At 41.3% G+C, this 13,735-nt stretch overlaps 2 protein-coding genes across 3 annotated transcripts in view; one reads left to right on the top strand and one right to left on the bottom strand.

The window, feature by feature from the left end:
• Positions 1-13,735, top strand: part of LOC106612894 (neurobeachin) — a 301,033-nt gene that overhangs the window by 188,225 nt on the left and 99,073 nt on the right. The gene's annotated exons all lie outside the window — the stretch shown is intronic.
• On the bottom strand, positions 315-2,678 carry LOC106612895 (putative nucleotidyltransferase MAB21L1). The gene has a single exon (XM_014214541.2). It carries the CDS (start codon positions 2,229-2,231, stop codon positions 1,152-1,154), a length of 1,080 nt encoding a protein of 359 aa, XP_014070016.1. The 5' UTR covers positions 2,232-2,678; the 3' UTR covers positions 315-1,151.

The following is a 13,735-nucleotide window of genomic DNA, read 5'->3' as shown; positions in this document are numbered from 1 at the left end:
TTAGAAATATAGGCCTAATGTCTAACCCCAACCGTACCTCTCATGCATTTGTTTTTTCCAACAGCATTAAGCCTATAAAAAGCTTTTAATTAGACAGCCTATTATTATAACGTAGACAACCTGATAGATATAATATGGAGGGTAGGCTTATAGCCGGAACTAATAGAGAAATGACAAACTATATTTGCGTAATTTAAAACGGGTTAAACACTAGGCTTATAAAATACCCATGTATGACGCATACAATAAATATGGCCTGTATATGAAAAAAATACAAGTTATACATTTAATTAATCATGATTGGGACACAAATATTACATAGCTAGTTTTTATTAGGCTAACTCTTTTAAATTAATTCAGAGACAGGAATAAAAAATCAGATCACAAATGTTATAATCCAGTGTATTTCAAGTGCATTTTTTCTTCTCAATTTGACTGTATTTATATATATGTTCTTATTTTCAGGTTTTATCATGTAAGCAAGGTACAAACAAAAAAGTATCCAGTATACTTTAAATAAGAATTCAAGTATGTTTATGGAATGTTTTTTTTTAAATGTAACAAATAGTACCATCAAAATGTAAACTTTCAAAATTAGAAAATGTCCACTGACAACAGATACAGCAGACTATTACTGAAATGAATGTACTAAATGAATGTATTTTCTACCAGATAAAAAACAAAGTTTTACTTTAAAAGGTGTAATTGAACTCCTAAGTTTACATGTCACAGAACAACATTCACAATTTCAGACCACTGGAATCACAACCTATGAATGTATTTACAGTATAAATATTTAGTCAAGGCTTGTATGGGGGCTTTATTTTAAAGCATTTAAGCAAATAAACGATTTAGACAACCGTGGGCATGGAGAGAAATAACGAAAGATTAATACTGAATTGTAACCTAACCTTGGATGTGGATTGATGGTACAATTTACTCCTAAATCACAGAATAGAATAAAGAGAAGGGTCATATTTGACTATGGGTCATAAAAATGATATCAGAGTAAACTTCTTCCTCATCAGAGGATAGTCACATTTTACAAGACGGTGAATAAAACAGAGGCACAGTGACCATTTCTGTCCATAGTCCTTTGATACATCACCAGGCCTCTCACTGACCCGCCTTCACTATAACACACATTTACCTCAGAGTTTCTCCAAGCTTTTGGGGTTGGTCAGAATCTCTCTCGCCAGTCGCCAGGTCTGTTTCGCAGCATTTTCTAGAGCAGAATGAGGTTTCCCCTGGAACAGATCTAGATTAGGCAGGAAGTAATGGGGACACCTCCTGCACTGCAAACACGAAATAAGCTGCAATAGAATCCCGTTCAAACGGTCCCCGAGGTTGTTCTCGTCCCAGTCTGACTCCCGTGGATGTTTTTCACACTCATAAGAAACCAGAGTCTTCATGTGGTAGTTGTTGAGGGGCGTCCCAGGCAGCTCAAGGTGCCGGTCTCGTAACGTTTTGAGGACCGACAGACATTTCTTCCTGCAACCTCCCAGGAGTAGGCGGTTCTCGGCCTCGCCGAACTGCAGGACCCAGGCGTCGCTCTCTGCCGAACTTTGTTTTCCGTTCAACGAGTAGCACTCTTTAGAGAGAAGGTTAAATCCCTCGGCCTTTACTTCGGCTACCCTGTTGGGCCCCGGCCAGGGGATGTGCGGTAGTGGCCAGTGCGCTGCGCTGCGGGGCCAGATCCCGGTGCATTTGAAAGCCGGGGTGATCTGAACGATGTATCTGTCTCTGATGCGTAACTTCACCTCGCTGGTGTCAGACACCATTTTGACAACATCTCTATAGCTGCATTTATCCACGGCCTGCGCCACTAGGGTCTGAAATCTGGAGCGGATCTTGCGCGCGGAGAGGTAGCCGGAGGCGGTGATGAATTCTACCCAGAGAGACATGCTCCTCTTGCGGCCGTCGCTCAGCTTGAGCACGGCGCAACCCGGCAGAGACCCATCATCCACGAAGTTAAATACCCCCATCTGGTTGAGGTAGAGCACCACCTCGAACTCTGTGGGGGAGATGACCTCTAGCCCCTCGAAGCGGTTGTCCATCTCGTTGAGAGAGCTGATGAAGCGGGGCTCCTGCACCTCCACCTCCTTCAAGACGTCCGACACCACCTTGCACACCTCCCGGATTGTCTTGGAGATGGCTGCCTTCCGAGATTGGCATTTCTCCTGGTAGTATTTGTTGAGGTGGTACACCAGTTTGGCCTGGGCGGCTATCATGTTAGGGCAGAGATCCGGGTTGTAGACCGGAGTCTCGCAGTAAGCCGACGGATCCAACGCGGCTGTTTGTACGGGAGCCAATTTTAGAGAAGAAAGAACGCTATTAAAAAGAAAAAAATGTGTTCCAAAAGTCCCAACCAAGCCTATTATTGCTTGTTGGGGCACATGCGTAATAATCTCGCCGGTCTAAAGCATACGTTTTTGCATTGAACTGCAGTTGGAAAATGTATGTACTTCGATTTGCGAATAATTATCAAAAATCCATAATACACCCTCTCACGTCAGTAGTCAAAACAACCTCGTTTTTGTTATTTCACTAATCACTGCTTTAGTTATGGATCCGCATATGAAAGTGCGCGGTGCTGTCTGTCTGTGTGTGTGTGTGTGTGTGTGTGAGGGCGTCGTGGAGGCGGCTGAGTCTTTCTGTGTTTAACAGCCCGGACGCTCTTCGGGAAATTATAAAGGGAGGGTTATGAACGAGGATGTCCAATCGCCATCTGATTCGTCACCGCCTCCAGTTTATCAACAACAAATTAATCCCCGGGTTTTATATACAATTTAAACTAAAGGTAGTAGTCTCGAGTATCGGAAGTCCACCTACGCATTGGCGAGAGAAAAAACAGAGCCCTTTTCTACTCTCTTTCAGGCTGTCTTTTTGACATTTTTACGGATTTTCTTCAACTGCTCATTTTAAACTGCTTGGTTGAATGCTACAGTAGGTTAGGCTATAACATATGCCAGGGTTTTGCGTATTTATTTGTTTTGAATAAAACGTGTATTTTAGGTTGTATTTTGCTCGTGTTTATTATTCTCGTTTACTTATTTTCGTTTTGTTTTATTCTTGACGATTAGTGTGTCTGTATTGTCCACAGCCTCTGGACTGTACCTGATCTAATATTAGACGCGACGACTAGAACGACAGGTTTGATGACAGTTGTTGCGTGGGGTTATGTCTTGGTTATTTTAGATTTTTTTTTGCTTTGACTGAAGATTCGCACTGCTAAATCTATTCTACATGGACATTTCAAATAGGACTTTGGAATGCAGTGTCCTTAGAAAAAAAAATATCCTACTGCATGTCGAAATAGCCTATAAAATATGGATTTACATCTGTAGCATATCAGTAGGCTAGGCCGTTGTATAATTATTAGGCCTGTGAAATCACACGCATGGTTATTTTGGAAATAATGCATGTATACAACATCCTAGTAGTTAAAAAATATTGGACCGGTTAATTTTCGGCGTTTTCTTTTCCAGCGTAAATAGGCTAATGATAACATAAAGGCCCAAAGCATTTTAGAAAATAATAATTTTTTTCTTACAGTGGTGTACAAATACATTTTCAGGCGTACTTTTCAATTAAGACGTTTTTGAATATGAATGTTAATATTTTTTCATTATTCCAATGTATGAAATAGGCCTACTATCGTTCATTAATTGAAGGATGAACTTGTCAAATTAAGTAGGACACATCTTTTCAATGAAGAAAAATTAAGATGGCATCGATATTGCCATTAATGTAGGCCGTAATTAAGAATGTGTTCTTAACTGACTTGTCGAGTTAAATAAAGGTTACATTTAAGACTGTAATCTATACATGTGTAGGCTTTTTAATATATTTCCTATATTAATAATTTTTCAACAATGGTAAATGTTTTATTGCAAACATCTAGTTAGTTTGTTGAAATACGTGATTCCGATGATTATATAATCCACGATATTGTATGACGGTGTCTTGTCAGCATTAACAGGTTGTGAACTCAAGGTTTTCATAAGCAGGCCATTTCTATTAATACTAGACTAATTACTTATGTTGTACATTGTAGACATCTTTCCTGGTGAGTGTTGTGTGAGAGCAGTGTTTACATTTATCACGAATATGATGATTAAACAAAATTAAACAATTGCAACAAAAAAACACAATGTTATTATTATTGTGATTATTATTTTAGCCTAATTATATATATCATTGAGTTGAGTAGGCGTAGTATTTTCTTCTGAAGTAAATTAGTTCTACATAGACAACACAACATAGGCTAGGCCTACAATATTCATATTACTACTACAAAAAATACTATTCCAATCGTATTACAAATATAACAGATTTTATTATGTTATCAAGACCTCAATGGAAGCAAGACACATTTATGCACAACACCAGTAGACTAGATATTTTTATGATGACGAAGTTGCTGCACGTTTCTGCACACCAAATCCCCGAACAATCTCTGTAGTTATCACCGAACTATCTCCCTATCTCTGAACCATTTCTAGCTTAATAAGTAGTTGTCATCGTGGCTTCCCGTCTCAGATGGTTCCGTTTGAGCTTTGAAGAAGACTTATAACGGCAGAGGTACAGGACACAAAGACGTTTACACTCTGCACCAACACTTTGCTGCACAGAACCACAAATTATCAGGATAGACTGCACCTTGTCACTTCCCAATGTAATATCTGTGTGTGTGTGTGTTGGATATTTGTCTCCCACTATCATGCCAACCAGTCTGGAGGTCTCTGTCAGCAGCATCAGCCCAATCATAATTAATAATGTCCCACTGTTACCAGGCAGACATTACAGATATGACAACACATGGGTGTGCTGTGATAGACCTTGCCAAGAAAACACATGATTACACTAGGCACATCCTAAAGGTCTACAATGAAACAATTCATTCAAATTAAGTGTGAAATATAGTTTATTATATTCTTAACCTTGATTATTATTTTAGATGGATATTCAACAGAAATTGTTTGGGGTTAGATATTGACAAAACTAGCTACCACTTCCTAGTTTAGATTTTTCTTGGTCACTTTCATGGAGTGTTTTGTGAATGTAGGACTTTCTATACTGGTTCCATATGGAGAGAGATGGGAGGAAAACCCACACCTCTTCTCCATCTCTCTCTGTCTCTGTGTGTGTGTGTGTAGATCAGCAGGTATACTGGCCTTTATTAGATCCAGACTAGTCTACAGTCTACTTCCAACTGTGCGTGAGTGTGGCCATGAGGCTGGTCATACCTCTGCGTGATAGAGGAGGGGCTTTTCTTCAGGATTATCACCTCTTTAATCTAAAGCATGTGGCTGCAACCTGGACTACCCTACACAGATCTACATGGAAATGTTAATACTTAGCTCTAACAACCTGAGGTGCGTTCAGTTCTGTTCAACGTTTGCTGCGTTGCGTGACGGTTTGCACTGAATTACACGTTTCCTCAAAACGGTGCACACTTTTCTTCAACAGCCTTTGAGGTACATTTGTGTGTGAATTAAACATTGCACATCGTTCTGTCGACCTGAACACACCCTTGGTCTACTCTACTATAGATCTACACTAACAAGCTGTTCTACTCTACTATAGATCTACACTAACAACCTGTTCTACTCAACTCTACTCTACTCTACTCTACTCTACTCAGATACACTATCCTGCGCTATCCTGTATTGTTTATGTGTTAGATCCACAATAGCAGATATGGTTTAGCGCCTATCTCTGACCCAGCCTAATTTCATTAGAACCTATTTCTGACCCAGCCTAATTTCAGTCTAATCTCTTACCCTCCAGCTTTATGCATGATTGTGTAAATCAATACAATGACTTCTACTTCCTACCATGTGTAGAAGGCTTCTTTGTTTCCAGAGCTGGCCTCTACTGCACTTCTCTTTTTTCCCTCCATTCTTCATTTTTCTCTTTCTTTTAGTAAGACTGATCCTCCTGTCAGTGGTCTGGCATGGGGTCAACAGTTCTTGTCTAATAGCTGAAATGGCTTTGTGATGACACCATAGTTTATCACGCACACACAGACTGAAAATGGACATGAGGTTTTTCAGCTTGACAATTACGAGTCTAAGTTCACAATATAACATCATTTTTCGATGCCACAAATCCATCGCCCCAGACAGTGTAAAAGTTTTTATGAATGTACAATACTGTGGTGCATTATAGACACCATTAGTGTAAATGATTAAGACCAAACCCAGCTAAAACCATAATAATATTGATTAAGACGGACCATATTAAACAATTTCAAAGTCTCAATAGTAATAACAGCATCTCATAATGTGGCCATTGAAGTCAGCTAATTGAGTATAATAATATTCAGTGTGTGTCTCTATTTATAATCCTGTTAGAACATGACAAATAAGGTCATCCATGTTATTCTGTCATCTATCTCGCTGTGCATTATAGAGGACTGGAGATGGAGGGCAGCCAATGAGAGGTTCAGTCACCAAGTCAAATCCAGATTATACCAACAGTCTCTAATGGAGTGGCAGTGCAATAGGACTCAGATTAAGAGTGTGGCATTTAAGATATGTGTGATCAGCATTAGGCTTCACACTGGGAGAAATAATACACTTTACCCTCTCGGGATGGGGACTCACTGACATGTTCCCCCACAAAATTCATTCATCTCAAAATGACATTGTCATTGGGGTTTTTAATAATCTGAATATCATTATTCTAGACAATATGGTGTCTCTGTGGGGTAGCCAGTTAATTTCTGGGCCTTGTGCCTTCCACCCTCTGGATCCTCCCCCCACCCCGACCCCCTCTGGATCTCCGGCCCCCACCTTTCTTCATCTGTTATATCCCCTCCTCGTGTCAGCAGACTCCCTGTGTCAGCCTCTTTCTCAATTCATATTTCCTTGATTCCTCACATTCTCTGATCTCGCATCCTTCTCAAAGTACATTGGAGAAAAAGGTTAGAGGGGAGGGACCTTGGACCTTATCCTCCAATACGATTGAGGAGGAGGAGTCATGAACAAAGGATTGTAGTTTTTGCAGAGAGACGGATTGAGATACAGCTCTCCTGTCAACAGCCTCTCTCTGTGAGTAGTGAGGAGTGGACAACACTCATGGCTCCTCACTACTCACGGAGAGTGAGGATGCGAGAGAAAGAAGAGAGCGATAGAGGGGGGGGGTGGGAACAGGGGAAATTAACGAATTATCTCAGCTTCTGTTGTGCCCCTCCTCTCCTCTGCCACCCACCTTCCTCCTCTCCTCAATATGGAACGCTTGTCAGCCTTTCTGATGAATGACATGCATGTATTTGCATCAATTTAGCATGAATATAATTAAATATAATTTCGTTTTATTTGCCAATACGGCTTCACATAATAACACAGAAAATGAGAGGTATTATCAGAGGTCTGCCATTTAAAAAATACACAGCATAACATTCTGTGAGCGATCACATATTTTTCTGTTTTTGTATGTGCCCATAGCATTACTGTGTATAAATGCTTATGTTATGTTGCATCTCAAATGGCACCCTATTCTCTATATAGTGCACAACTTTTGACCAGGATCCAATGGTATTTGCTATATGTGCACTACATAGGGAATAGGGTGCCGTTTGTGATGCTGCCTGTGGCTTCTCCTGTCTGTATAATCACAGATCAGCTCTGTATCTGTTCTATGTGACTATGTTAAGGTATTATTGAGCAAGGCAGTTAACCCACTGTTTCCCAGGCACCGAAGACATGGAAGTCCATTATGGCAGCCTCTCTGATTCAGAGGGGCTGGTTTAAATGCGGAAGACGCATTTCAGTTGAATGCATTCAGTTATTCAACTGACTAGGTATCCCTATTCTATTAGTAAGAGATGGGAGCAGTGTCCTGATATGTTATTATTCTGTTATCTGTTAACATCTCTGCTGTTGTGAAGCTGTTAGAGTAGCAGTATTGTACAGGCTTGTGGTTTTTGGTGACTAGTTTATAATGCAATATCCAGGTTGTTTTGCCAGGGAAAGGAAAGGTGCCCCCTCATGTTTGTTTTTGTAAGATATATATACTCTGGTCTATACATATTTGGACATTGACCAAGTTATTATTATTGTAGCTGTCTACCACAACATATTGGAGTTGAAATTAAATAATGAATATGATGATATTTACATCCAAATCGGGTGAACGGTGTAGGAATTACAGCACTTTTTAGATGTGGTCCCCCCTGCTCAGCTCTTCCATGGCCAGGTGTGTGTTATTCCCTTATTAATTAATCTACAAGTAAACAGATTAAAGATATAGAGTTGATTTCAAGTGTGGCATTTGCATTTGGAATCTGTTGCTGTTAACCCTCAATATGAATTCCAAAGAGCTGTCACTGCAGTGAAGCAAGCCATCATTAGGCTGAAAAAAACCACTCAGAGAGATAGCAAAAACATTAGGTGTGGCCAAATCAACTATTTGGTACATTCTTCAAAAGAAAGAACGCACTTGTGAGCTCAGGAACACCAAAAGGCCCGGAAGACCACGGAAAACAACTGTGGTGGATGACAGAAGAAAAGCCCCTTCACAACAGTTGGCCAGATTAAGAACACCCTCCAGAAGGTAGGTGTAAGACAATAAGAGAATAAGAGCACCTCCTCCCAGCTGCCCACTGCACTGAGGATAGGAAACTCTGTCACCACCGATAAATCCACTATAACTGAGAATTTTAATAAGCATTTTTCTACGGCTGGCCATGCTTTCCACCTGGCTACCCCTACCCCGGTCAACAGCACTGCACCCCCCACAGCAACTCGTCCAAGCCTTCCCCATTTCTCCTTCTCCCAAATCCAGTCAGCTGATGTTCTGAAAGAGCTGCAAAATATGGACCCCTACAAATCAGCCGGGCTAGACAATCTGGACCCTTTCTTTCTAAAATTATCTGCCGAAATTGTTGCAACCCCTATTACTAGCATGTTCAACCTCTCTTTTGTGTCGTCTGAGATTCCCAAATATTGGAAAGCAACTGCGTTCATCCCCCTCTTCAAAGGGGGGGACACTCTTGACCCAAACTGCTACAGACCTATATCTATCCTACCCTGCCTTTCTAAAGTCTTCGAAAGCCAAGTCAACAAACAGATTACCGACCATTTCGAATCCCACTGCACCTTCTCCGCTATGCATTCTGATTTCAGAGCTTGTCATGGGTGCACCTCAGCCACGCTCAAGGTCCTAAACGACATCTTAACCGCCATCGATAAGAAACAATACTGTGCAGCTGTATTCATTGACCTGGCCAAGGCTTTCGACTCTGTGAATCATCACATCCTCATCGGCAGACTCAATAGCCTTGGTTTCTCAAATGATTGCCTTGCCTGGTTCACCAACTACTTCTCTGATAGAGTTCAGTGTGTCAAATCGGAGGGCCTGTTGTCCGGGCCTCTGGCAGTCTCTATGGGGGTGCCACAGGGTTCAATTCTTGGGCCGACTCTTTTCTCTGTATACATCATTGATGTTGCTCTTGCTGCTGGTGAGTCTCTGATCCACCTCTACGCAGACGACACCATTCTGTATACTTCTGGCCCTTCTTTGAACACTGTGTTAACTACCCTCCAGATGAGCTTCAATGCCATACAACTCTCCTTCCGTGGCCTCCAACTGCTCTTAAATACAAGTAAAACTAATTGCATGCTCTTCAACCGATCGCTGCCTGCACCTGCCCGCCCGTCCAGCATCACTACTCTGGACGGTTCTGACTTAGAATTTGTGGACAACTACAAATACCTAGGTGTCTGGTTAGACTGTAAACTCTCCTTCCAGACTCACATCAAACATCTCCAATCCAAAGTTAAATCTAGAATTGGCTTCCTATTTCGCAACAAAGCATCCTTCACTCATGCTGCCAAACATACCCTCGTATAACTGACCATCCTACCGATCCTCGACTTCGGCGATGTCATTTACAAAATAGCCTCCAATACCCTACTCAACAAACTGGATGCAGTCTATCACAGTGCCATTCGTTTTGTCACCAAAGCCCCATATACTACCAACCACTGCGACCTGTACGCTCTCGTTGGCTGGCCTTCGCTTCATAATCGTCGCCAAACCCACTGGCTCCAGGTCATCTACAAGACCCTGCTAGGTAAAGTCCCCCCTTATCTCAGCTCGCTGGTCACCATAGCAGCACCCACCTGTAGCACGCGCTCCAGCAGGTAAATCTCTCTGGTCACCCCCAAAGCCAATTCCTCCTGTGGCCGTCTCTCCTTCCAGTTCTCTGCTGCCAATGACTGGAACGAACTACAAAAATCTCTAAAACTGGAAACACTTATCTCCCTCACTAGCTTTAAGCACCAGCTGTCAGAGCATCTCACAGATTACTGCACCTGTACATAGCCCATCTATAATTTAGCCCAAACAACTACCTCTTCCCCTACTGTATTTATTTATTTAGCTCTTTGCACCCCATTATTTCTATTTCTACTTTGCACTTTCTTCCACTGCAAATCTACTATTCCAGTGTTTTACTTGCTATATTGTATTTACTTCGCTACCATGGCCTTTTTTGCCTTTACCTCCCTTATCTCACCTCATTTGCTCACTTTGTATATAGACTTATTTTTCTACTATATTATTGACTGTATGTTTGTTTTACTCCATGCGTAACTCTGTGTTGTTGTATGTGTCAAACTGCATTGCTTTATCTTGGCCAGGTCGCAATTGTAAATGAGAACTTGTTCTCAACTTGCCTACCTAGTTAAATAAAGGTGAAATAAAAAAATAAAAAAATAAAAAAAAGGTGTATCTGGGTCAAAGTCAACAATCAAGAGAAGACTTCATCAGAGTAAATACAGAGGGTTTCCCACAAGATGTAAACAATTGGTAAGCCTCAAAAACAGGAAGACCAGATTAGAGTTTGCCAAAGAGAAGAGTATGGAGAAGGGAAGGAACTGCTCATGATCCGAAGCATACCACCTCATCTGTGAAGCATGGTGGAGGTGGTGTTATGGACTGGGCATGTATGGCTGCTAATGGAACTGGTTCCCTTGAATTTATTGATGATGTGACTGCTGTCAAAAGCAGCAGGATGAATTCTGAAGTGTTTCGAGTTATATTATCTGATCATATTCAGCAAAGAAGTGGAATGTTCTGCAATGGCCAAGTCAATCACCTCACCTGAATCCATTTGAGCATGCATTTCACTTGCTGAAGGCAAAATGCCCTAAGAGCAAGCAGGAACTGAAGACAGCTGCAGTAAAGGCCTGGCAGAGCATCACCAGGGAAGAAACCCAGCATCTGGTGATGTCTATGGGTTCCAGACTTCAGGCAGTCATTGACTGCAAAGGATTTGCAACCAAGTATTAAAACTCACAATTTAATTTATGATTATGTTAGTTTGTCCAATTACTTTTGAGCACCTAAAATTTGGGGGCTATGTATAAAAATGGTTGCAATTCCTACACGATTCATACAATCATTTTGAGAAAACCCTTAAATTAAAGATGAAAGTCTACACTTAAAGCACATCTTGATTGTTTCCTTTCCAATCCATTGTTGTGGCGTACAGAGCCAAAATGATGCAGATTGTGTCACTGTCCAAATACTTATGGACCTGACTGTATTTACACTGAGTGTACAAGACATTAGGTGCACCTTCCTAATATTGAGTTGCCCCCCTATTTCCCTCAGAACAGCATACATTTGTCAGGGCATGGACTCTACAAGTTGTCCAAAGCGTTCCACAGGGATGCTGGCCATGTTGACTCCAATGCTTCCCACAGTGGTGTCAAGTTGGCTGGATGTCCTTTGGGTGGTGGAACCATTCCTGATACACACGGGAAACTGTTGGGGGTGAAAAACCCAGCAACGTTGCAGTTCTGTACATATTACATGTACATATTACCTCAATTACCTCGACTAACTGGTGCCCCCACACATTGACTCTGTACCGGTACCCCCTGTATATAGTCTCGCTATTATTATTTAACCCCTGCTCTTTAATTACTTGTTCCTTTTATTTCTTATTCGTATTTTTTAAACTGCATTGTGGGTTAGGGGCTTGTAGGTAAGCATTTCACTGTAAGGTCTGTAAGCATTTCACTGTAAGGTCCATTTCACCTGTTGTATTCGGCGCATGTGACTAATACAATTTGATTTGATTTGAGTTCTTGACACACTGAAACCGGTGCGCCTGGCACCTACTACCATACCCTGTTCAAAGGCAGTTACATCTTTTTACTTGCCCATACACCCTCTGAGAGGCACATATACACAATCCATGTCTCAATTGTCTCAAGGCTTAAAAATACTTATTTAACTGGTCTCCTCCCCTTCATCTAGACTGATTGAATTAGATTTAATAAGAGATATCAATAAGGGATCATGGCTTTCACACTAAATTCACCTGGTCAGTCTATGTCATGGAAAGAGCAAGTGTTCTTAATGTTTTGTACACTCAGTGTATAGCGTATACATAAAAGAACAGACATGAGGAGGCACCTTCACTCTCCGTATACGGAGTGGAAGCAACAAATCGTCTTGTGTATATAGAGCGGAAGGCAACAAAGCAACAGAGGCAGAGTGATTCATCTCCATGTGAAGTTGACGTCTCCTCTCCTGTCTAAAGGTGGACACTGTAATCATTGGCCCACTGAACCTGTGTTACCCTGTGATACTCCACCAGAGCATCTTTACTGCAGCGCAGGAGCCCATTAGGAATCTCACATTAATTGCACAGCCCTTCTCTCCCTTCAACACTATGTTTCCAGTAACAGAGCACACAGCAGAGCAGCAGAAAACAAAGGCAAAGGGAGGGATTGAAGAGGATTGTGTAGTAATGAATTGCTGGTGGCTGGGCCCATGATGAAATTAGGCCATGTTACCCAAATAAGGCCTGAAGGGTTCGTAATTTCCCGTGGTGGAGATGTGAAAATTTAGGTGCCAACTGTCAGGGCCCAGCTAATGATGACAAATGTTTCTCTATGCAGATTGTAGCGACACTGGGAGAGGGATAGAGAGGAGAGAAGATAGAGGGGGAGCAAGAGAGGGTGAGGGATAGGTGGAGAAGAGGCAGAGGGGAGAGGAGAAGAGCGCGAGGGAAGGAGAGAAAAGAGAGAGAGGGCCATAGAACAGAAAGCTTGTGTGTTCATACTTGTGTTCTAACTTAAAAGTAAACCTCCCTAACTGATGATGTGCCTGTTAGAACATGGTTAAGGCCTACCATAATATGTAGAGAGAGAGAGAGTAAGGTTAAGGCCTACCATAGAGAGAGAGCGCAAGAGAATACCCGAGGCTAGTTCTAACAGCATAGTGTTTATTGAACAGCAGCCATGATGATCATACGCTAGTTTCATGATCCAGTGAAGGAAAACGGTGGCTATAATTAGCTTATCTTTACCTGCCAAGCTAAGATCTGTGTCAATGTGAATCTCAGAATGTAGATGGCTAGAACATCGAATATATATGGTTGCCATGAACAACTGTTACATTTGCGTACAGCACTACGAAGGGTTACTGTTGTATTTAGATGAGTATTTGGAAGTAATACAGAGCGAACTTATACATATGATTTATGAAGAAATAAAGTTAATTTATGTTCTTTATTCTCAGTAAATAAAGTGAATTTGCTGAAACGTTTGACTAATAGTAAAGTGAGAAAATAAAATATTGTTTTAAACATTTTTTGCTGCTACTGATAATCATGAAGTTATCCTAGTATGTAATCAAACATATCTGCCGTTGTCTAGTAGTTATTCTATATTTTGGCCTTTTAATAATTGTTCGACGCAAACCATAA

Source organism: Salmo salar, chromosome ssa09, assembly GCF_905237065.1.
Source record: "Salmo salar chromosome ssa09, Ssal_v3.1, whole genome shotgun sequence".
In the NCBI taxonomy this organism is placed as follows: domain Eukaryota; kingdom Metazoa; phylum Chordata; class Actinopteri; order Salmoniformes; family Salmonidae; genus Salmo; species Salmo salar.
The sequence above is the reverse complement of the archived record's forward strand: the minus strand, read 5'-3'. Positions and strand labels throughout refer to the sequence as shown.